The following is a 25587-nucleotide window of genomic DNA, read 5'->3' as shown; positions in this document are numbered from 1 at the left end:
GAATCAAGAGAGATGAGGCCAAACCACACACCGCTCGTGCGCTTGGGTGTCACCCCGATGGCAGGCAGGCCCAAACCTGGGCCCTGCTCCTCCACGGGTCTCCCTCTACCGAGCACCACACCTTCCCATTTCACAGGAAACATTAAGCTGAATGACTCAAGGGAAAACCTCAGCACCGTGGGGTTGTCAACAAGAGTGTCAGAAGAAAGGAGCCTCATTCGGTCACGTGACACAACTCTCGGCGTTGGTTCAGCAACCCCAGCAGGCCAAAAACACTGGCCACATGGCTCCTGGCATTCGTGCAAATGCTTGTCGGAGGAGAAACATGGCAGCTCTTGACATCCCCATGCAATGGGGTGCCCCCTTTCTCCTTCCTGACCTCTTCCGGGGGGACACAAGAGATGCCCCCAGGCGTCAACGTGCAGGCTTGCATGCTCATCGATGGGCCGATGCAGTTGATTAGGGTTGGGATGTCTGGGTTTTGTGGATGACACATCCCATCATTCCTCGCCCTGGGAGTTCCACCTGACTTGCACGCACCTTACAGACACCTAAATGTGGCTCGCCTGGGAGATGCAGCCTAAACCGAAAGCCTCTGAGGCTTAGCTAGTCCAGGTCCCACCGACCTTCCTGTTCAGAAAGAAAACTCCCAGCTAGAACTGGGAAGGATGAAAGGGTAGATCCTTCTGTGGCTGCGTGGGTTGTCCCTGCACCTCTACCTCCTTCCTAGGCTCACACTTCTGGAGTGGTAGTGTTTTCAGATCCTCAAAAAGCAAATTCAAGGACTCCTTGCCGCCTGGTTCCACAGCATGCACTCCGAAACTGCTTCCATACGCTCCCTCTCTCTGCAGGAACAGTTACTCTACTTACTTGGGACCATCCTTTTCCTTCCTGGGGGGGGGGGGGTTAAGGCCTTTATTTACACAGAGAGAACTCTGCACATGCCTAGAAGCAAGCCCGTACTTGTCCCTTCTCTCAAGCGCCACGTCCATATCATGGACAAACAACCGTTCAGATCATCCCCCTCCCTCCCTGCCCAAACTGGTCTTTCCACCCCAGCCGGCCACAGGGGCCAGCCGGCCACATTCTGGTGTGCGAGGCGAAGCCGCTGATTCCCCACGTGATGCGTACACACAGACACACGCACATGTGAAGTTGTGTTTGTGAACAGCAGGCGAGCCTGGTCAGCCCACGCCAGCAAAATGACAAAACGACTTGCGTCTTAAAAGATCGAACAAGAGACGTACCTGGCCTTGGCAGGAGCATCTCAGCAGCTCAGAAAACCTTCTGCCCGGTTAAAAGAGTTAGCTTTTAAGAAGCCACGGGCTCTTTGCTGTCCTTACTCAAGGACCGGCAGCTCAGTCCACCCCTGGGAAATTCCTCCGCAGGAGAGCACAAAAATGGATTGGGCAAAAACACCCACATTTTTTCTCATCCTCCATGAAAAGAAGGTCTCACTATATTGAGATACCCCCCCCAAAAAAACACAATCAGCCAACACTGGGAGATATTTGCACTCCTACAGGAGAGCAGAAAGATGACAACTGTTTTTTTTTTCTCAGCAGCAGCATGAGCCAAAAAAGAGGGGGGGGGGAGGGAGGATTTTTAAAAACACAAGCCTCCATTTATATCTGAATTTTAACACACACCCTCTTAGACACTTTGCACAACACAGAAGCTTTGTAATGCAATAAGGGTTGTTAAACGCAAAATATAAGGTGTTTTGAACAAGTACATATATTTTTGATAACAACAGTCCTGAAAAGTTAAAAAAAAACAACCTCAAATACAATAGTACCCTAAAACAACATAAGCCATTAAAAAAAAAATTCCATGTAGATGCACCGTACCAAGAGCCAATGAACATTTAGAATGTTTTATTTGGTCAACTGATCTTTCATTTAACATTTCATTCTGTCTCCATGTCTGACGAAGTGGACACGGCCACGAAAGCTTACATTAAATATAATAGTCCTTAAGGTGTCACACGTTTTTTTGTCTTTTTTCGATTATTTCATTTCTTTGGATTTTGCCGGAGATGCTTGCATAGACAAACACAGCTACCTCCTCCAAAACCCCAAATATTTGTAATCCTGCCTGGAGGGAAGTAAGATGTTTAATCTTTTTTTTTTTTCATCGCCACCCCACACAAACGAAATACACGCAGATCCACACACACACCCGAGTTGTGGTCCTATTACGAAGGTGTAATCTTTTTGGAGGGTACTCCAGCCACTTACCTCGACGCAGGACCATCTGTCTTCCAGCCAAAGGGGAGAAATCTCTCTGCCCTCGGTCTTTCCCCAATTTTTCACGACCGGAGCTGGCAAGAGGGGGCCTGCACACTTCACACAAAAAAGGCCCAGCTGCCGAGTGGCGTGCGCACCCAAACCTGTGTTTGTGTGTTTAAAGTTCACGGGGGGGGGGAGTGACTCAGCCAGCCGCCAGCCAGGGAGCTTTTTCGACTGAACAGGACAAGTTGAGGCACACCCCTCTCACACAGAATGACCTCCTCCAGGAGATGGAGACGCCGGGCGAAGGTGTTGCCTCCTGCCCCCCAGGGTGATTTTCCGAATGCGGGGAGGCAACGCCTCTGGCCGCTCGTCCCCTGCTTGCGTCTCCGCTCCGCCTGACACTCGGGCCCCCAAAACAAACAAGACGGGCAGCTTTGCAATTGGAAGCTGAGCAAATGTTGCCTCTCCGGGGATGCGACGAAGACACTAAGCCTCCAGAGATGTGGCTTCAAAACTCCTGCATTTGCAAAACCCACCTACAAAAAGAGCCCAGAGTTTTCTCCCGGTTACCAATCGCTAAGCAAATGCATGAGACGATGGAACTTGAGAGGCTGTGAAAGATAGGATAATTAGATGTCCTTTGCTGTGCAAGCCAGCTTCACTTCTAACTGTGAAGCCACCTCCTCACCTGTTTTGTTCTTGCAAGCAACGACACAGACATCAACCACTTACTCGCAAAGCGAGACTTATGAGGTGATTAGCAATATACCCCAAGATGTTAATGCATTGCAGGTTATTGTGATTCTCCAGGTATCCACCCACAAGGGAATTCGTTAGCAGGTTCTTTGCACAAAGTTCCTTACTGGATAGGTATTCCTGCGTGCTTTTTGCCTCAGTAGAAGTCACATAGTCACTTCCCGGGGGGGGGAAAAGGACAGTAACATTGGGGGAAGTGGAAGGCAGGAAGGAAAGAGGAAGATTGAATGTGAGATGGATCAATCCCATAAATGAAACCATGGCCTTGATTTCATAAGAGCTGATAATGAGAGGTTTTTTTTAGGAGATGCCTCGTTTATAGGGTTGCTGTACGTTGGAAGCAACATGATGGCCCATAAGAATAATCACAGGATCTTGGGATTTGTAGTCCAAAAGACAAAGAAAGAAAGAAAGAAATTCCCCATCTCTATTGAAACATGAAAGGCGGCTCCTGTGCAAACTCCCCAATTCAGTGCCCCCCAGAGTGGAAGTGCTTGACTACGTATCCCAGAATCCCCTGGGAGGGAGAGCCCAACCCCTCTGGAGTTGGGAAAGGCTGAACAGCATGAATAAGATGAAAGCCAGTTCTTCTTTCTTCGCCCACCCATTAGGAAATCCTCTTCCTTCTGGGCTGGTGTATTCCTGGCAGCCTCGGAGCATCCACCAGAAAGAGAAAACCCAAATATACGCTTATTGAACACCACCGCCGGCCTATAACGCTGGCACTGACCTCCCCATGTCGCGTCGTGTGCCCTGGCAGTGCCAGCCCCGATGCCCTGCCCGGTGGCATATTGCGCATTGTGTCCTGTCGCTGCAGCATCATCGATGGATGCTCCGTGAGGACCACAGGCGCTGCTCCGATATTCCTGCTGCATAATTAGCGACGGAGGACAAAGCGTCCCTCTAGAAAACGAAATGGCTGCCCAATTAAAGAAAGGGGATTAAACTGTCAGAAGTATTCAATGGAGCAATTAGCGCAGGAAGCCTTACCCAGCGTATGTGTGTGTGAGCACAGGCAAATACGCACACCACCGGCCTGTAGACCTCCTTCGGTTTTGGAAGAAGCGGGGAAAGGCTCACTAAAGTTCCTCTTTACCAGGGGATGGACGCGATGATCCATAGGGAAGGCCAGGGCTTCAGAGATCCAGACTTTCCAGTCCTGACTAAGCCATCAAGCTCACTGGATGTCTACCTCGTAGGGCTGTGAGGAGGATAGACGGGAAAGCCACGTACCTACCGAGGAGGAATGCATGCCAGTCCGGGACTTCCATCTAGTTAAAAGAAATAATGCTGCTGTCGTAACTCATAAGGGCTTGCAAGCCATGGGCAAAACCCCTCTGAGCCCCCTCCGAGCCCCTGCATGTTTTTCATCATGTAGCATCTCAACATGTGGCGGAGGTTGCTGCTGGGTGCCATCAGGTCACCGCGACTCATGCAGGCCCTATCAATGAGCCCTCTCCAAAATGTCCCGTCCTCCGCTGCCCTGCTCAGCTCTTGCAGACTTAAGCCAGTGGATTCCTTTAGTGAATCAGTCCATCTCGTATTGAGTCTTCCTCTTCTCCTGCTGCCTTCCACCTTTTCCAGAGCGTCATCATTTTTAATTTTTTTTTATTTTTTGCATCCAGCGATCCTTTCAGGCTCGATCGGATCCAGGATTCACATCTTTCGCCTTTCTGACAGTCCAGGGTAGGCAGATAATGTGGTTTTATAGGCTTTGCGAGCAAGTCATTCCCCAACTCGATTCTTCTCTGGCCTGCCCTGTTGTCCCTGCCTAAAGAGGGGACTTGTAGGTGTGGAAAGGTGGCACAGTTACTTTTTGTGCCTTTTCAGCCGGTCTGATCAAGCTCTCATGACCACGACATGGGTTTTGGGATCTGGGTTAACGGCCCACACCATGAACTCTGCTATTCCTTTGGCACAAGTAAGAGCAGAGGAAGCGTTCTCTGTTTTTGGGGTGGGTGGATGGGAGGAAGAGAGAGAAAAGGAAGCCAGTCCCAACAAGAACACAACCAGTCCTTCCTCCCAGGCTGCCACATCAATCATTTCCACTAGACGGGGATGCAGGCGAGAGAGGTGCGGAAGGAAAGAGACGGCTTCAAGGCAGCCAGCCGGCAGTAAACACCAGACAGCCGTGGTGGTGGTGGCGGCGGCGGCGCTGGTTGGCTCAGCCTCTGAGCAACTGGGCTCTGCACGGCTGAGCGGCTGCCAGCGGCGCGGCTGCTCTCGGCTTGCGGCTGGGAAGCAAGGAGGCAGAACTCAAGCTGGGTCGCAGAATGGCCCCGGAGGACAGGTTGCGGAAAAAGGAAGGGGAGGCACTCAAAATAAAAGTCGTTTCCATAATCTAAAGCAACTCGCAAGGCACGGGAAGAGAGGAGGAAAGACAGCGACGGGACGCCCTGTGTGTTCCCCGGCCGCTGCTCCCTAGCTGGTGCCACCTGGGCCCCCCAAACTCCTTGCGGATCTGGGCCTTTTGATCAGATTTCGTCTGTGCTGCCCTGTGAAGGAAGGACGCCTTCGGCAAGGAAGGCTATCGACTGGCAGGCTGTCCTTCCGAAAAGGGGACAGGAGGCTGCTCTACGGCCGTGCTCCTGCCATGCCTCCGGACCGGAACAAGCACAGCTCTGATCTGAAGGTCAGATGATACCCCAACCAATCACCCGTCCCTGATGTTCCAGAGATGTAACTGAGGCCGGACCGGGCATCTCTGAGCGATCATGCTTCCAAACAAAAAAACCAATCACAAAACAAGGCGAGCTACAGGAGGGGAGAACGGCTCCGGCTGCCACCCTCCCTCCTCTCTTTCGGCAGGCAAAGCATTTATCCTCCCAGGGGGGCAGGATCATGTAGGGCTCAGCCCTGAGACCATAAAGAGCCCCAGGGCGCCTTACAAGCTGGTCAGTTCATTCCAGCATTAAGCTTTCAGGGTCTGCACCCACTTCACCTCAACTGACTCGGCTGCAAGAAAGGAGTGCGTAACCTCTTCCTGCAGCCACGGCCACACACTCAAGCAAGCACCAAACCAAATGGACGTGGCACCACGGCAGAGGCCAGAGGCGGTGCAGGTTTGGGAGGAAAGGGGCTCTGGGTTCGAAACCCTGGGGTAGGCAGGAGACCCGAGGTCAAGCTTTGGGAAAGGACTCTTCTTACTGAGGACTAAGCTGTGTCCATTGGGGAAAGGGCAAAGGGCAGCACCCTCCGACCTCTGTTTCCAGCCCCATGGGATGTTGTTTCTGTTCCATCAGCGGGCGCATGTCCGAGAGACAAGATGGACATGTAGGAAGGCATGTGCGTGCACGTGAGCCGAGGACGCCAAGCCTCCTGCTTAAACCAACAGGAGCACCTCTAAGCTGACTGTGGATCTTGGCCAGGGAAGAAGAGCCCACACCAAAGGTTCTCCAAATGCCACGATTTTTTGGTTCCACTGCAGTTTGAACGAGAGCAGGTCTTTGAACTCTGTCCTTTAGGGTGGGAGGAATTCCCCCCCCGCCACTCTATCACACACACCCACACCCACACACACACACACCCCTCCTCTAGGGGTCTAGGCCAGGGCCAGACCCTTCTTGGCATCCCGCTCGTGGGAAATTCAGCAGAGCATTAGTAAACGGCGCTGAGCACCACGGAGGCCGGCCGCTCTCTGCAAAACCTTTCCAACCTCTGCCAAATGCATTCCTGAGGGGGAAGCGTCGCTCAAGCGCGACAGGGCAAAGGAATCCTTTGACAGAATCTATTCATCCTTAAGTGCCACAAGACAGTTTTCTCTCTTCTTCCCCCCGGGTGTGTGTGTGTGGGGGAGAGTTATTCTCTTCTCTTGCAGCCCAGACAACCCAGAATCCTGTGATGCTTTAAAGACCAGCATGTTTTTATCAGGTCTAAGCCTCAGTGGCCTCGATCCTCTTCTCTGACTGCAGAAGGTCTTCCTCGCACCCTCTCCCTGGCCTCCGGAGAGGCTGCTCCCAGCATCACAGCACCCAAATTCCACAGCCGAGCCACGGACTCCGGACTCCTGGAAGCGGCCCAAGTCCCAGTTCTCTGGGGGCGGGAGGAAGAATCCCTTGGGCTGGGAGAAGGAGCCGGCGCCTGCCACCCAAGCTGGCCCAGCCGAGGCGTTCGGACCTTGCTTCCGGTCCGGGGTTGTGCTCTAGCAAACACCAGACCACCAGCAGCTGCTGCAGGACAACCATCTCCATAATGCAAAAGCTGATGGCAGCCTGGCCTCAAAAATCACTGGTCCTGATGCTGGATGGCAGGACTTCATTTGGCCATAACGTGGACACCTGGCAGAAGCATCCGTGCAAAAAAAGGAGGCTTAGCTCTCTGTTTCTGTGGCTGATTCTGGGGAAGCTCGGGCCAGCCACTACCTTTCTGCCTGGTCTACCTCACAGGGCTATCACGAGGGCCAGCATGGGGGGCCGGCGAAGAACCGTGTCTACTGGCTGGACTCCCTATTTTAAGGTGTGATGAGACTCCCCTGTTGGATTAGAGCGAACGCGCTCGGTTTCCCACACCGGAAAAGATCAGCCGCTGCGCATCGCCACCAAATGCTGAGCCTTGGACACCCAGAGGGTGCCACCATGGGCTGCATGTGAACTCCTGCCTGAGTCGGAACGCAGACCCCATTCTGGATACCACCAAACCCCCCAATCTTGTGTGCAAAGGCTCCCCCAGTTCGGGCACTCACCGGTTTGATGTGGCCTCCGGCTAGCAGGCCTTCAGGCGCCCCCCTGCCCTCGCCAAAGGTCTGGACGTCGGCCAGGCGCTGCCTCATGCCGATCTCCAAAAGTGGGGCTCTTGGGGGGGGGAAAGGCCACCTGCAAACCTGGCCTCCTTCCCTTCAGAGGGCAAAAGGCTGCAGGCTGCCCCGAGGCCACTGCACGCGGTGTGCACTTTTCCTTTGGGCAAAGGAGCCCGCCGACGGACGCCCCAGACGTGTCCGGCGACGCCACCGAGACAAAGCCATGTTCAAACCCCGACAGCAGGAGAATGAGGAGCATCGGGATGTACCACTCACTTCCCTGGGAGAGGCCGGCGGACGGAACGTACCATTCTCTGGCCGCACCACAGCAGCCAGTAGTGGCCGAGAGGTGCAGCCACCACCATCGTCTCTTTCTCTCTCCACATCACAGAGCAGAGGAGCCAAGGACTCTCATAGCCAGAAAGCCCCCAAGACCCCTGTCCTGGGTGCCCGGGAGCTGAACTGCCCCTTTACCCAAGGGGAATACAGTGGTGCCTCACTAGACGATGATAATCCATTCCACTGAAATCGCTGTCTAGCAAAATCATTGTCTAGTGAAAAGCAAATTGTCATCTAGCGAAAATCAGTCTGCGAAGCAGGGAGCAAACATTGTCCAGCGAAATTCCCCCATAGGAATCACTGCTTTGCGAATCGCTTTAGCGATTGGAAAAAGTCAATGTCTAGCGAAAAAACTGTCATGTGGGGTAACTGTCTAGCGAGGCACCACTGTATATTTCCATGGGCAAAGCGCAGCCTTTGGCAGCCTCCCTTGGCCCCAAGAACAGGGCGTTCGGGTCACTAAAGAAAAAACCACAAAATTATAACCTCCTTCTTGGCGCATGACTGAAATAGCCCCATCGGCAGGAGTACTGGAGGAAGCAGAAGAGGGTGGAGGAAAAGAGTCTCGGATTCAAAGCCTTAAGAAACATGTTTAGCAGAGATTTCCAGGGATGGCCCTTCGCTTCCCCACCAGCCTCACAACCCAAAATAATTCTGTCCATCACAAAGGGACCACCGCACTCTTCCCCACCCCCTTCTGTGAAATGCAGGCATGGACCTCTTATAAAACATGGATAATCTTAATCATCATCTTAGAACTTGCAGAGCGGGAAGGGATCCTGTGGATCATGGGAGGGCTCAGTGGGGGGAATCGAACTCCCAACCTCTGGCTCCCCACTAAGGTCGCAGGCTTATCTGTCCTGGAACATCTTGATTTGCAAACCTCTGGCTTCTCTTAAAACGTGCTGTGTTTTCGTTCCTCACCTCTGCCCCCAAGCGAAGGCTCAGTTGCTTCTGATGAATACAGAGCACAGAACTAGCACATGGACCTCAACAGCTAATGGACCCAGAGAATACAGAGCAACCTCACGCATTTTAGAAGTTTTGGAGCAGGACCCTGGCCTCAAATGTCTACTTGGACATTCTTGTCGGAAGTGGCAATGGTCAAACCATTCATTGCACAGTTCTCCATGGATGTGCTGTTTTCTCTTCTTCAGACTCCAACTTTCAGAATTTCCCAGTCATCCCTGGGTGGTATTCTGGTTTCAGCCCCCCTAGCAGACCTACAGACCTGTTTCACTCACCTGGAGCCGGGCCTTATCTCTGAAGCTGCAAGGCCTTCTCCAGCCTTTGCTTCCCGTTCTTAATGTTTTAAAAACCATCTGTGCCTTGCAGTTCTTTGGAAGAGGCTTTCATGGGCAGCAAAACTACAATTCCCAGGATGAACAACAACAGCAGCACCCCTCTTTTAAAACAACATTCATCAACAGGACACAAAGTCTGGGCTTCAGCCTTGGAGGTAGGCCCTGCTCCAGGCGAGTGAAATGTAGGTGTCCGAAGACATGTGTTTATGAGCTGAAATTTCCAGAAATCTGCTTGGGGAATTCTTGGAGAATCCTGGGGGGTTAAGAGTCCAAGGGGGAAACTATTTTAGGGGTTATCATAGGTTTTGTATGGAAGTGTTCTGGACTTGACTTTTCAAGACCTACAGCATCCTAGGGATGGAAGACGGTCCAAGGGCCACGACATGTAATGCCCGAGAGGGAAATCAGGATGACCACACCAGGGACGGTGGAGAGGAGCTGGGATGGATGGAACCTTTGGACCGATGCTGCAACCCGTGGACAGAGCCGGCCCTCTTGTGGTGTGAGGCCGCCTGCCCACTTCAGGAGGCGGATCGGGAAATTGTGCCTCGGGCGGTTCAGGCCTCCTGCAGGGTTGCTTGCCAGCCACCCGTGAGGCATCAGGGCAGCCCAGGGAGCTGCAGAGATGCCCGGATGATACTCCCACTGGAACCAAGGCGGAGGGAGGGGAACGGATGCCACGGTCCTCCAGAGGATCTGCCCACCCTACATCTCCATCCTGAGCAGCAGTTCTTGTAGCATCAAGACTATTTAAATTTTTTATTTTATTTTTATGGGCCAGGCAATGATCTCACTCCAGAACGCCTCCCACCTGGCTCTGGCCATCTGTCACAGAGAGGCATCGGCATTCTTAGCCATTTCTTCTAACACAGCCTTCCTTTCATCTAATGGGCATTTCCTTTTATTTTTTTCTTCATCCCTCCGGCTTCCCGCCCCCTCACATAGTTTTGCCACTTCTAAATGGAGCCAACCAGCGGCTGGGGGGGGGGAGGCAAATTCCGGAAAGCGTAGGGCGCCATCAGATCGAAACGCGGAACACGGGCGAGAACCTGTCTCAACAGCCCACGAGACACGAGGCAGTGAAGCCCCAAACGAAATCCACAGAAAGGGACCCCAGTGGGGTCCTATTGGCAAGGCGGGAAGCTTTTAATTAACATGGAAGAGGAGTTTGCAGGAATGGACTCACACAAGCGAACGTGACGGTACCACCTTGGCCACCAAGGAGACGGGTAGATCTTTCTTCTCCTGGGAGACCCAGACAAATCCCAGCCCCTTCTGGGAGAAAATACTTTAAAAAAATAACACCCCCCCCTTTTCAGGAATGGCACAATAGCCATGCTGCCACGGCAGGGTGGGAGGAAGATGCCCAGCCACCCTCCAGGAAAACGTCTGCAAAAGACTGCCAGAATGTCTCCCACGCATCTGACTCAAAAGTAACTCAAGCCATTCCTTTTCGAAGTTCCTTTTCGGAGAAAACTTCAGAATGCTACTAAGTAGTTAGGCCACACTGCCTATGATTCCCAAGTTCTGGGCAGCAAGCAGGTGTCCCCCCCACCCACCCCCGTAGTGTGCAATGGGATCATTCTGGCATGAGAAAAGAAAGCATTGCTAAAAAGTGCTTGCTTTAAGCTGGGAAGTTTTGAAAGAAATGGCATGCCAGAGTCTCCCAGAATTCCTTGCACCTTGAGCCCTACCAGGGAGCCTAATTGCTTTATGCAAAGCCTGCCATCTACTGGTGCGCTCTGGAAGTGCTGCCTAGCCCTTCTTTGGCAGCATGAAAGGGACACTGTGGGTCATCTAGCCTGACCCCAACCCTGCAGCTCCTCCACAGCATAGAATCACAGCATTGTGGGCTGCTGGATTCGTATTCACACATATTTAGGCAGAATTGGCTGCAAGTTTCCTAGCCTTGGAAGTCAAGGTTAATACTTTTCCATAGTTTACATTATGTCAAATGTATATATATATTTTTGGAAAGGATCAGAGGTATTTCTTATGCCTAGTTTCTTTTAAAGGCATAGGAGGCAGGACAGGGAAATTTCTTTCACCGCATTACTTCCTGGAAGGCAAGGATGGGGAGCATCACCATAAATAATGACAACAGAAAGAGCAACAGGAGCTGTCATCCATCATCCATCATCATCATGGCAATGAAAGGAGTTTTGCCTTTAAGGAAAACATAGACAGGAGATCACAAACTTTGAAAGCAAAAAGCATGCACACCCTTATGGTTATTAAATACCACCTGCTCACAAGCAAAATAAATGTGTGATGTAAAAAAATTCTCCTTCAAAAGCACTCCAGTGCATTGAAATTACTAATTAATTATGAAAGGTACTTTCAGATAGAAATGCTTTTCACATATTCATAAATAGAAGAGGGAGTTCAGTTGGGGTGGGAAGTTGGCTAGATTTCCCTCACAGAGAGTTGGGGGACTGGAAGCATCTTCCATCTAAGCCCAAATTGAGTCAGTCAGCTCAAAGTCCTCAAACGAGTCCTCTGTGGCAGAGTTTTGAATTTCTGGTTAAATTCCTCTACCTGTGCAACAGAAGTGCAGGGATTGACAGAACAGAATAGCTTCAAGTTCCACAGGGTACTCCACCCCGTTCCCCCCCCCCCAATCAACTGGCACTTACAGTCTCACCAACTCACTCAGAGACATTTGTAAGAGGAAGAATAAAAACCAATTCCTTTACTTACAGCTGAACAGATCAGACAGTAAACTAACAAACATGGCTGCTTTCAACAACGAAGTTCAACAGACTCTAGAAATGGGGAAAGCACTGAGCAGGGAGGCGAGGCTCTCTTTGAACTCAGAGGCAGGAGGGAACGATTGGTTCGTGCTGGATAGATTGACAGCCACCCCAGCCCAGAAAGGTCCCTCCCACCCATACCTGCTAAATGCAGCATGCAAGGTTGCAAAAGTCCAAACATCCTCCCTGCAACCTGGTCTGTTCTGCCAACTGCAGGTTCCACCTGGGCTTCAGCCAAGGGTCTGGGCCCTGAATGAGGAACCCACTGCAGCAGGAAAAGAGGAAGGCGAAACACAAGGTGTATCAAGTCATTCATGGAAGCCTTTAGTTTGCAAGATCCGAGCAGAGCAGTTGATCAGAAGACTTTTTGGAGGTTGTGAATTCATCGTCGCAGTGTAAACCAGGAACGACTTGATGGCAAACATCAACAACAGAGCCCTCCCCAGACTGTCCCATCTTTAGATCTCTTCCCCCCCCCCCAATTAATTTGATTAGTTCTTTTTGGAAGGCCATCTGTGCTGCGAGATCAATCTGTGGCCAGGAATCCTATCTGTTAATTACGCTTTGCACGAAGGCAGAGGTATTTCTGCAGGTTGTCAATGTCCTGCCAATCCATGTCCCCTGGGTGAGCCTAATGCAAAATTCTTGGGCTTTGGGGCAGATGATGGCTGATGCCCACCTCCATGCCATCTCTGCCCCTTGGGTGATTTCAGTGTTCTCCCGACACCCACCCTGCAGCTCTCTTCTATGGCCAAAAAGAAAAGTGAAGGGGGACAGCCATCTCCCTTTCTACCGGACAAAATGAAGGAGCCTTACGCCAGCCCGTATCAAAAAATCTAGAGTTGCCAAAGTGAAAAATGTTGCACCAGACAGTGTGGCCTCAAGTCAAGGCAGGACACAATGTTGTATCCCATAATGGCAGCAAACAGGGTAAAAAGCGCACGGGGGGGGTCATCCTTTCCTCCAACCCCCCCCCCCCCATTCATTGGCTGTAGCTCCCTTTCCACATTTAAAGTACAACTTTTTATCTTGGCATGAAACACAGGAAATGACAGGAGATGGGAGCGCCAGGAGCAGGAGAAAGGCTGAATCAGGAAAACTGTCTTCAGGTTGCTGAGCAAGGTGGTCAGAAAAGGGGTAGAGGACCCCCCAAACCCAACCGCTTAAAGAAAAATTAGGAGATGAAATACTGTGTTTTATACATCGCCACCAGTTTTAATTTTATAGGCTTCCCAAAAGCAGAAAGGGTCTTACGGACTTGGGGGTGGAGAGGGACAGATGGGTGAAAATGAAGGCATACGCTTTAGCGGAGAAGATTCTCCAAAGATTCAAATGGGTTCAGAAGAAGGATGGAAGGAGAATCTCAGAGCACCTTTAAGGTGGGGAGGTTTCTTTCCTGGTGAACTTTCATGAATCATAGTCCGGTTCTTTGATATGCGTGGGAGTCCTAGTTAGGTTGGGTGACATGGGGGTCCAAATAATGATATTCTCCCATATATTCAAAGAGCTGGTGAGCATAAACATCCTAGCTTTATTAAGGGCAGTTCGGAGAACATTGTTAACACAGTGTCAAAACGCTGTTTTCTAAATCTTTCCCCAATGCGTAAGAAATATATCTGTTTGTTTTAAGAGCGACGCAAACATTCTTTCCCCCTTTTTTTAAACAGCCAAACGGAGATAGCGACAGCAGCCGTGAATGTAATGTTTGGATCAGGGAAAAAAGGTTGAATTTTTCGCCCATCTTCTAGTTGGTTTGCTCGGAGTCTGGCTGTGGGGTGGGAAGGAGTAAAACCAGACATCAGCAGTTCATTTTTCTCCCCGTATGTTTCTGGGTGAAAACGTTTTACATTGATTTCTATTGACAGCGGCACCTATCAAAGGGATCTCTGTTTTCCAAAATGCATTGGGACACAGTTGTGCAAGGAATGAGAAACATTTTTTTCTCTCTTGCCTTTCCTGGCTGCCCAGAGAGGTAAAAAAACAACGACACTGTACAGTATCGTGGGTGGACGTGGGTGTCAGCGATGATGGATTTGATATCATCTCTACCATTTTCCAACCACCCTATCTACCGTCAGCCTAGGGGGTCAAACAACACAAGGCACCATCTTTACAATTAGCAGGTGACCGCACATTTTTTTCTGAGTTATCTAGTTTCACCCTAATGCACCAAAACAGCAAGTACCGAGTGCTGCACTTGGAAATCATCTCTCCAGACGCAAAAAAAATATCTTTCAGCAACAGAATCAGGAAGGGTTAAGGACAAGAACAGAGAGAGGTGGGTAAAAGAGGCTGGGGATGAAATCCCTTACCTGCACTTCACAACTAATGCGGAGAGAAATCCAGGCAGCAGGTTAGCAAAAGCAGAAATTGAAAAAAAAAAAAGACTCCCAGGGACTTTTGCTGCTCACGATAAGGGTCCCGAAGGAAAATGAAGAAGTCGGTGCCAGAGAACCGTGAACCACTAACTCGGGCTGCTGAGGAAGACAGAGGAGTGGGGGGGAGGGAATAAGAGGCTCTAAATCCATTGCAGCTTTACACTAACGAGCAATTAGGTTAAGAGGAGGAAAAGATCCTGTGATGCTATTTTGCACTCAGAGACATTGGTTACCGCTTGGCGGGGAAGGGGGTGGGGTAGCATGGTCGAAGGAGCGGCCTGGCGTTGTGCCGTTCACACATTCCCGAGGAACAAAATCGCAGGTTGGCCAAATAATCTCAGCCGGATGAGAGTCCGAGGAGGCCTGCCTTGCCTGATGAAGGAGGGTGTTTGCCGGACGCCGTCGCTCAAAGACCCACTCAAAGAGAGGGTCTGCTTATTCTTTTTCTGAACCACAATTTCACTTATTCACCTCTCATTATTCCCTGACGTGTCCCTCCTGCAGCCACAGAGTACAAAATCACAGGAAAGATAACGAGGCCGTATTGGATGATTTCCTGACTTGGCTGAGGTTGGTCTAGATGACCTTTGGGTGTCCTTCCAACTTTACAAATCCTTGATGTGAATCTCTCTCTCTCTCTCTCTCTCTCTCTCTCTCTCTCTCTCTCTCTCTCTCTCTCTCTCTCTGTGTGTGTGTGTGTGTGTGTGAGAGAGAGAGAGAGAGAGAGAGAGAGAGGACAGATTGCCAACATGTTTTTTCTCACTCTTGATACTCAACATCTCTATGCTGAACCCTACCCTTCACTTTCTTTCTTCAGCTCCTCCTCCTCCTCCTCCTCCTTCTTCCTCCTTTGCTAGAGAGACGCAGTAGTGCATGGCTTCTTTGCCTAATGGCTTCTTGAACACACACGCAGGCTCAGAGGCTTCTGTAAATAAGCCTAGGCACCTTTTTCCTTCTCTCCTGCACTATCCGGAAACGGAGGCCATGCCGCAATAAAAGTATTTGTGTTGGTTTCTTTTTGTCTATGAATAGTCTCCATAACAGTTATTCCTCTTCGACGGTCACCACGCTTAGCTGCTGCGCTCTGCTTGTCAAAGCGCCAAACAACTAACACTTCCGTCCACCCACCCTTAAAATGCCAACTTTTTCAGGAATTGAGGGACGACACCCACAGGCGCTGTTCGCAGACAGTTTTCAACTCTGTTCCAAAGCTGCCCCATGGGTTAGTCCTAGAGGCCTAGTTGCTCCAGAGATCAACCCCCAGGTAAGTAAAAGGGACCTCTGAGTTTAGCATAGCAGGATGTTGGTTTCAGAACAGCCTCCAAGGGAACAAGGGGCTGGGTTCAATACTCAGCCTGGCGCTCCTCGCCCGCTGACTCACGTGCACCACGCCGCCTTAATCATTCCCTGGGAGCCTCCTGCATTCGTGCTGCATCAGAAAACAGACTCTGTAAAAAATCTGCCAGGCTTTGAAGCAGGGCCTTTGATTTTCCCCCCCCCCCCATCCTGTGGTCTACTCAAGAGGTGCGAGGGCACAAAAGGCAGAGAGAGAACAGCCTTGGGGGGGGGGGGGGAGGCTGTTGGGAAGCAAAGGAAGGGAAACATCCCTGGTTGGGAAGGAGGGTGGGGAAGAGTTGCTGGAAAGGAGCCCTCCTGGTCTCCCCGGAGTATTTCTCCAGCTGCCGAGAGGCGGCTTTGATGCTGCCGCTCTGTCTGGTAAAGTCATTGCGGTTTTTCACTGGTGGAGGAAAAGGCGGTGAGGTAATGGGAGACCCGGGTAAGGCCAGAAAGAGCTGCCAGTTGCGGGGAGGGGGGGAAAAGGGGGGCAGGGGTGGGGGAAAGGGGGGGGAAGGACCAGCCGGCTGTGCCACGACCAGCCTCCTCGTGCACAAAGCTGGCCAACGGTTTCTCTCTGCCTGCTGGTGCCTCCAAGCGCCCACGTGAGCTGTGCCACCCTCTCAGGCATACCGAGGCGTGACACTGCTTTTGCCTCTGTGCCAGGCTGCTTGAGGGCAACAAGCTGGTTCAGCGACTTCAGGTTGGGTTTTCTGTGCCATGTCGTGCTTTTTGCCTCCGAGAGTGGATGATAAATAAACGAGCATTTTGGAAGGTGCAGGCAGTTGCTTGGGAGGTTATAATTATTATTATTATTTGAAGTAATCAGTTCCCGGTACTCAGTCATCACGTTTGAAAAGTAACCCACTACTGTTAATCATTTCAGCAATGCAGAAGTTACTTATTCCATTCCTCACTGCCCAGCTACTTAGTTTTCCATCACTCTGGAGAAGGGGCCCGATTTTAGACTTCACAAGAAAACGGCGCAAAACTTGAACATTTCCTATGAGAGGATTTCTCCAGAAACGTCAGAAAGAACAACCTTCCGAACACGGCCAAAGAGCCCAGAAAAACCCACAACAACCTATCAAAACTGTTTCTTCAAATGCCTTTTAAGGCCACTAGACACCAATGTCACAGCAATAAAGCAATTCGGCTGTTTTGGTGCTTTTGAAATGCTAACTTTGTCCCATTGGCATAACTCCCAGAGAGTAACTAGTTACAGAGAACGTCATTCACTCTGCCCGCCCTGCCTACTGACAGAGCTAAGCCGCCGACCCTCAGGAGCGCTTAAGTCCAAATCAAGTTTGTGCTTGCTAGAATCACTGAGGGTTCATCTTTTGGTTCTGTTTTAAACCACCTCCCACGACACCCGCCTTTGCACAGACGCACAACTAGGATGTAACCACAGCCCCTAGAACAGGTGTGCCACTGGCCTGCCACACACACAAATCTATTATTACGAGCGGGTGGCTGCTCTCCTTGGTTCACTTCGCCCAGGAATATACAGCCCCCCCCCCATGACCACTGGGTGCCAGACTGAGAGACCTAGAAAATGACTTCCATCCAACAATGGTTTTTCACGGGGACTATGATGGGATAACATCCCCTCCCCAAATCCAGGCCGGAGCATGAAAGGGGATGGAAGGAGAGGCACTGCAGCCCACTTACCTTGAGGGCTCTCCGTTTGTCGGCACAGGTTGGGTTCTGGCACTGCACGACCTTCTCTTCCGCTGCGGCCCGTTCGTCTGGAAGAAGGGAGAAGGAGAGACCGATCAGCCGGATGGTGTGGGGCTCATGGCTTTTGAATTTCCGCCCGCCCAAAGAGAGCCAGGTGTAGGGTGGCTTTGATCCAGAGTAGGGTGCAAAATATGGGATGCTGAAACCTGCCTCTCCTGAACATACTTCCCATCTCTAGCTGCTCTTTCCCAAGCAGGCAAGCAGGCGGGCAGGCAGGCGGGCGGGCAGGCGGGCGGGCGGGAGGGAGGGAGGGAGGGAAGGAAGGAAGGAAGGAAGGAAGGAAGGAAGGAAGGAAGGAAGGAAGGAAGGACGGACGGACGGACGGACGGACGGACGGACGGACGGACGGACGGACGGACGGACGGACGGACGGACGGATAAACGAACGAACAAGCTCAGCACCAGGTGTTGCTCCCTGTTCTTCCATCCTCTCCCCACATCTGCAAATCTCATGCATCCAAAGCTCCACCAACAGAGCCAGGGAAGCCCCGAGTGTCAAAACACCTGGTTATGGTTCTGACGATCAAGGGCTGGCCTGCATGCTCCACCGATGGCAGGAAACCCACCGACCCCAGCAGCGAAAACAAAAATCAACAAGTGATCATAACGTTTGTGTCACAAGACAGAAAGGAAAGCCTGCAGCCCCTTCTAGGTAGAAGAATCAACCACAAAGTGTTGGTGTTGTTGTTTTTAATGTGCCAACTTCACTCACCTTTCCTCCAGGAAAGGCATCATAGTGCTCATCAGGATTCAAATTATAATCAGGGTTGGGCCCAGCCAGCGTTTGGGTAGGAGATCACCAGGAAGTCCCGGGGGGTCTTGAGAAAGGTTTCTACATCCCTGGAGAGCCAGAGCTCCCAGTCAGAGTGAACAATACAGCACTAAAATAGGGAGCAAACATTTGATTCAACGGAAGGCTATGCAGGTATCTTTAGGCCCTCTTTCCCACATCACCACTTGTTGGAATATACAGTACAATGTGGGTCAATTAATTCCTCCTCTTTCTTGGAAGTCAGAGTACTCATTGCTCTCCTTCATTAGACACCGCCTCCTCTCTTAAATGGTCACTGGCCTACATGGACGTCAGCTCTAAGGGTTTCTGTCACCAAGTTTAGGCTTCCTTCCTCCAGCACTATCACTGGAAGCAACCATTTTTCTACTTCTGCCCGATTGCTTAAGTTTCTGGAAGACTAAACCCAGAAGCTCAACCGCCGCCTGCCGCACCCTGCTAATGCGGAGAACAGGAAAAAGTCAACGAGTCACGCCATTCTCGGGTTTGAGGACTACAAAACCTCTTCCTCTGCAGTGGAGACGGCTGGCAATCTTTTGACTAAGAATGATGGAGGTCGTAGCCCGGCCCATTTGCACAAGCTCTAAAAACGAGGGCTGGCTGCTAAGGAGGAGCCAAGCCACCCTGCCTGTCCCCGGCAGGCGATCAAGGCTCCAAAACCTGGAGATCCATCCCTGGCACTCAGCATGTTTTGGCTGGCTCAGGTCCTAAGCCCTGATTAGGCAGAGAAAAACTGTCGTAAACAAGGAGGCTTTAAGAGCCTGTTACGCCCTGGCCTTGGCAAGGGCCCTGTTCCCGAAACCAAGGGCCAGTCAGGGCTGGGGACTGCCCTCGGAGAAGCCAAACGGGCAGGTGCTAAGAACGGACGTGATGGCCACGGGAGCCCGGCTCGCCACCCTGCCAGCGACGACACTGTTACCTTCAGAAATTGGTTCCAGGCTTGTTCTCTTTGGGTGGAAGCAGAGGACGAAGCAGCTTTGCCATTAAGGCAGAGCTGCCTTAAGAAATGCACAGCCTCTGATTACACCTTCCTTTCAGCATGAAAAGAAGAGCAGCAGGAAAGAAGGGGGAAATGGAAGGAAATCCAGTGGGATCTGTCTTTTCCAGTTGACTGCGCCCAAGCGGCTTCGTGGATCACCCGCACTGTGGGGAGAGACCTGATGCACCATGATCACACCTCCTCCTTCCAACTACCTTCTGCCCTTTCCAGCTCTTCAACAGCTCTTCAACACTATCACTATTTTATTATTGGGTCCCACCAAAGGGTTCTTTCACAGCAAGCATAGAAGAAATTAAGCTAGATGAGCAAAATTTAAAAGGGGGGGGGAGGCTACCAGACCAAGAGGGAAAGGAGAACCTCAAAGACAAGGCAAACATATGGTTGCCAGCTGCCGACAGCCAAGGCAGCAAAGTCCTCAGCCGGGTGCCAAACAAGGCTGGGGTTTGAAGGTCAAAAACAGCCATTTGAGCCAGACTCAGTAATGGATCGCAAGCCAGCAAAGCTGCTGAAATCAGTTCCGTGGAAGGAGTGTGGATGGGTGGGCGGCCCACTGTGTGGTCCACAAAAGAAGAGGAGAAGCTTTAAACAGTATTAACACCCCGTGCATGAGATAAGGTGGACTCGACTCCACAGAGGGCTAGACTAAATGACCTTTGGGTTCCCTCCCAACTTTATAATGCTACAATTTTAAAGTAGCCTCACAGACCACCATAAATGTGGCCACGCACCCAGGCCCGTGGCACAGTGGTTAAACTGCAGTACTGCAGACTTTGCCTTCCAGCCTCCCAAGGTTGGTAAACTGAGTACCCAGTTCACTGAAGATGGTGAGGCAATGCGTAGCACTACGGGGTGGTATATGTCGTCCTTGGTCTTTAAATCAGACTTAGACTGGGCCGTGCTGTAAATAAGAGGGCATTTTCCACAGGAGGACACAGCTTTCTTAACTCTACAAATGGTTGGCTGCTTTCCCCCCCCCCCTTTTTTTTTTAAAGGCACCTTTCCCTCTGAGGATGCTAATCAGCTCCCCGGCATCACAGCTTATCAGTGAAAATGTTGAATAAGCTCCTCTTGCAGGTGGGGTAACCAATCATGGGTCAGGACTCAAGCTGGGACCGGTGTGTGTGTGTGTATGTGGGTGTGGGTGGGTGTGTTTGTGTATATGGGTGGGTGAGCTACCGGACGGCTACTGGCCAGGTTGAACTAGCCAGTCCTTGGCCACCTTCAGCCGGCGAAAAGGACGCCGGGCGCTTCCCAGGTGAGAGAGAGGCTTCTGGAGTAGCTCAGCGTGCAGACGGGGTGGATCGTCCGGTTTATATTTAGCTGCAAACGGGGAGCGCCTGCAGCCAAGATCCACAGAGGCTGCACTCCTCCTGACAGGGCTGGCAAACTACCTTTGACCCCCGGGCGCGGAGCTCTGCCAGGAAAACTGACTCAACTCTGGAGTTTTCTTAAGAAAATAAAGATTTCCACTCATCATCACAAAACAGAGAAAGAAGCCCAAAGCCTCCTCAAGCTTTTCCTATTAAGGAGACCTGATGGAAGAGGAGGGTTCAGGGGTCACCAGAGGCCGAGGAAGTGTCGGGTGAGCCCCTGAACAGCTGTAGTCATGCAGCGCTTGGCACTCTCCAGCTTCAGCTTGCCCACAGGAACACCCCCGGGGAAACACAACCATTTGGCCGTGGAAACCACGAGCCCCAGACCATAATGGGGGCCTCTTAGTTGTCAGGTGGGCCACGAGGGGCGGGTGCAAAGCCCTTGCTGTGGCTGCCACAGCCACCCCCTTGGACCTCCTCTATGGCACAGAGGGCAACCTGGCACCCTCTTGCATCTCAGAGTGCTGCAGCCAAGAACACGGTAGAGAGGAAGACTCATCTGCATCCCGAAGGGTCCCACGGGGTCCCCCAAATCCCAGGAGGTTACTCGCCCCTGTGCTGTTCTTGTCGCCAGAGGTGCAACCTGGATAGTGTGCCCTCTGGAGCGGTCACTAGGTGGCATGACCGCTGCCCTGCCCAGTTCTCTGGTTCCGAGAAGGGAAAGAAGTGCCTAGGAAAAGTCGCTTGGTGCTGACTCCGAACCTGGGTCCATCAAGCTCCAGACGGCCAACTCTGACTGGCAGCTACGGACCTCCCAGGGTTTCACACCAGATCTTCCCTGCAAATCCCTAGTGGGCGGAGGGAGTCCACCCTCCATGTGCTAATCAGGCCCGTCTGTATGTATGTGTGCTATGCACGGTTCAGTTACTTCTGACTTATGCCAACCCCTGTAGGATTTCCATGTCTGTGGGATGTTTCAGGAGAGGCTCCCCACTGATGCCTTGTGCACCCAGCATTTTAGCTGCTACACCGTGTTGGCTCTCAGCAGCTAACACACACAGTTACGTCTCCTCCTCCTCCTGGATTTGTCTAATCCTCTTTTAAGCCCCTCTAAACCCGTGCCCCTCACAGTATCTTATAGCAGCAAAGCCCCTAAGTCAATTACGCCCTGCCTGCCCTGAATCTTCTTGCCTTCCCCTTTCCAGCAGATGACCCGGAGGGAAGTCCTGGCAGGAGAGGACAGGCAGGAGAACCTTCTTCTCCCCTGGAGCCAAGTTGTGAGGATGGCGACGGAGGCCTATTGAAACCAAGCCGGCCTTTGAGACCCACATACTGAAGGATTTGGGGACCCTGGCTTGAGCTTTGGCGTGGGGCAAGAGAGCCCACCCTCTGGTGGGGCTGTCCAGGAACTGACCTCCTCTCCCCGACCCACCCGTCCGTCTCCACTTCTGACGGGAATTCTCCGCCATCTCGTAATAAACTCCAAAATGGGTTTCCAAGCTGCTTTAAGCTCTCCCGGTTAAACTGATCTGGACACCAAATCCTATTGTGAAGGCTTTTGTTTTGCACAGCGTTCTCACCACTTAAAAATAGATTCGCCCATGCCTTCTGAGAACATTTGCAAGCACGGAACAGAGAGAGAGAGAGAGAGACTCTGGCAAGGCTATGGGGGTTGAAGTTGAGTGGGTTGCCTAGCTGGGGTGCCTACATCCAGGAAGTGAGGTGGTCTTGAGCAGTGGTTCTTAACGTGGGCGATAATGCCCCCCAGGGGGCAATTTCATTTTTCAGGGGGGCGGTAGAATGAAAAGGGGCGGCGTGGGGGCGTTGGAGCAAAAGGCGGCAGTAGGGGGGCACTGGAGCAAGCCAAACCTGTGAAGATGGCTGCAGCCTTTTTACAATGTGCATGAATATATATTTTCCTCCAATCTTAATTTAATTTCAGAGTTTTCGTCTTGAAATTTTTAGTTCCTGCATTACGGTTTGTTTTTATGCCCTTTTAATATTTCTTTTTGCGTCTTAAAATTCACTTGCAACTAAATCATTAAATTTTACTTCTTGGGGGGCATTTCATTTTCTTGGAATTGAATTTTGTTTTCAGGGGTCATTGGATTTAAGTGTCTTTAAATAAATAAATAAATAAATAAATAAATAAATGAATGAATGAATGAATGAATGAATGAATAAATAAATAAATAAATAAATAAATAAATAAATAAATAAATAAATAAATAAATAAATAAATAAATAAATAAGATATCATCACCGCGGGGAGGGGGGCGATGATAACTTCCTCAATGGCTCAAGGGGGCGTTTCTTTCAAAAAGGTTAAGAACCACTGGTCATGAGGTCCCCAGTGGAGAACAGGGTTTAAGGCTTTCCAGATAAAAGACCAAAAAAACACACATCAGTATAGAAATGGGGAAGGAAGGCGATGAAAGAAAGAGGTGGCTGCCAAGGTAAGGAGATGGGAGTGATCATCCAGGTGAATCCACACCTCAAAGCTCCACTGAAAGGAGAAGACGTTTAAGACAGGTGGGTGGCCTGAGCCTCCATACCCCAGAGTTGCTGTTACCCCTTTGGCCAGCATAGAACCTATGCTTCCTTCTTTCCCAAGTGGCAGGATGTTCCAGAGACTCCCTTTTAGAAGGTCACTCTCTTGGAAAGAGAAAGTCCTAGAGTGTTAGGGCTCAGTCTCTGTGACCTGCAAGATTTGTCTATTTGCAAATTCCCCCCCCCCCCCGAAGCTGAGGGAGAGGATAAAAGAGAAGGCGATGCCAAATTGCAAATTAGCAGCCGCTCTACCCTAAAGCAAACCATGTAGCCTTCATAACTCCCACTCAGTTCCAGCTGCAAATGAAGGAACATACAAACAAACAACAAAGGCAGCTTCTCCGTGGCTAATTAATCACCCTCTCCAGATCCCACTGAAACAAAAGCCCAGCCACTCGGGTTTGTTGAGGAAAGCATCCTCAAATGAGCCATATCTGCTGGCAAAACCTCCTGAGCTTACCATCAACAAGGAAGCCCAAGGGAAAGCGTGTCCTCACTTGACCCCAATAACCCTATAGATAAGAGGGTGGCTATGTGTTAGAAATTAGAAGTGAACTGCAGCGCAGCAGGCAAATTTTGGGTGTTCTTCCCCACGCCCTGCCCTGTTGGCCATGATTCTCTCTCGGGGCACAAATGATGGACCTCCCTGTGGCTCAGCCACTCCGAGGTGAGTGCTCAGCATCCTTTTGTGCTACGGATCAGAACGCTAAGAAGTTCAAATTAACATCCTGCCTCTTGCACGGAACACAAATGTCCTCCAATACGGCCCATCACGGTTCTTTTAATGAAGTGGTTCTCCCACTTAGGAGCCCAGATTACCTTTGACTCCAATTCCCAGAAGCCTTAGCCAGCACAAGTCACAGCCAGGGCTTCTGGGAGCTGTAGTCCATGAGCATCTGAAAACACTCCCCCCCCCCCCCCCGTTTTTCACTTTTCAACCTCCATCTGTTTTGGGATCAGAACTGATCTCTAAAAGGAAATTTATTTATTTATTTTAAAATCCGATCACAACTAGAGAGCAAATTTTACGTACATTTCAATTTTCCCCCTTAGAGATCAGGAAGCAAATATTTATGTTCAAAGCACTGGAAACTTAAACAAACAAGGACACAAGACTCTCCTATATTCCCTGTTGGGCTACAGGAAAATAAAGATCCAGGCACTTTATCCTCTGGAGCTTAGGAAAGTTTCATTCTGTTCTCAGTTTCCCCAAATCCTTCCGAGCCAGGAGCTGTAGTACCATGGAGCAACTTTTCTAAGCTTTGCATTCAGCATCCTTCCCAGCTTACAGAACCTGATGGGAAGCAACTATTACCACTTAGGCATCTTTCTCTACCTCTCCTACTCATATTCTTTCTAACCTCTTTCTAACCCAGCCAGGCGGGAAGACCACCGAGCGATCCTGGGGCTTCCACCTCGCTTGCTTACCCAGCAAGAGCCAGAATTCTCCTCTGGACCCAGTCCTTCCACAGTTCGAAAAACCCAACCCACGCCCCTGTGGTGGAAAAGTTGTTGCACACTCTGTGGTTTGTTTGAAATCCACATTTATATACGTCTGCAGTGCAGCCACCGCTAGCTCTGGTGGCCCCGTCTCTGAAGGGAGAAGATGGAGAAAAGAGGAACTCCAGCAATCAAGGCCGTGTTTGGGATTTTCAGTTTAGGAATTTAAAAGGGTTGGGTGGAGAAGCCATAACGTGAAGCATGGGGTAGGAAACTGCTGGATCGCTCAGGGGTTGAGGTCTCTGGCTGTAAAGTCAGAGGTTGGGAGTTCGATTCCCCCACTGGGCCTCGTTGACAAGGGGCTGGACCTCATGATCCGTAAGGTCCCTTCCAGCTTGGCAGTTCTAAGAGGATGATGAAAAGGTGGATCTTCTTCCCTTCTTTGTAATGCTCGCTCGGAACCATACGGTCATACTGACTTGCAGGGGGGGCGGGAGAGAGATCAACAATATAGATGGATTTATATAATAAAAAAAGATTTTTTTTTAAAAAAGGCCTGCTGATAGTCAGCGGAACTCACAGCCATGGGAAAGCTTGATGTTTTTAGAAGAAGGAGGAGGCTGCTGTTTGTCAGGAGGGCCGACGGAGGCTGCCATGAAGAGGGGCAAGAGACGACTGAACACAGAGCCAGGTGGGCAACCCTGTGTTGGGTAAGGGCTGAAGCAAGGTCCTGGCATTGGACTAGACTTGTCTTCTTCAACTGGGGAATCGCCTCCCCATCTGTTGGGTTATGACTCCCAGGATGGGAGTTGTAACCCCACACCTCTGGACAGTGATGGCTTGAGGAAGGCTAGGCTTGAAGGAGTCTCCACCCAATCCAGGCGTTTCTTCCCTTCATCGCAGCCTAGAATGTTTGCATC

The 25587-nt window shown here is 50.9% G+C and overlaps 1 protein-coding gene across 4 annotated transcripts in view; it reads right to left on the bottom strand.

Moving 5' to 3' along the window:
* The window catches only part of PLEKHG5 (pleckstrin homology and RhoGEF domain containing G5), an 82757-nt gene that overhangs the window by 37672 nt on the left and 19498 nt on the right, over positions 1-25587 (bottom strand). Inside the window, exon 2 of one of the 4 annotated variants that reach the window (XM_020799982.3) lies at positions 17506-17582. In XM_020799982.3, coding sequence (XP_020655641.3) covers positions 17506-17582 — 77 coding nt within the window. Of the gene's footprint in view, positions 1-2240; positions 2362-7671; positions 7994-14433; positions 15366-17505; positions 17583-25587 lie in introns of those variants that run through there. The other 3 variants (XM_072977730.2, XM_020799983.3, XM_020799987.3) reach the window with 3 other exon arrangements.

The sequence above is a fragment of the Pogona vitticeps genome, chromosome 7 (genome assembly GCF_051106095.1).
Source record: "Pogona vitticeps strain Pit_001003342236 chromosome 7, PviZW2.1, whole genome shotgun sequence".
NCBI classification, from domain to species: Eukaryota; Metazoa; Chordata; class Lepidosauria; order Squamata; family Agamidae; genus Pogona; species Pogona vitticeps.
This window is presented reverse-complemented; position numbering and strand designations above follow the sequence as displayed.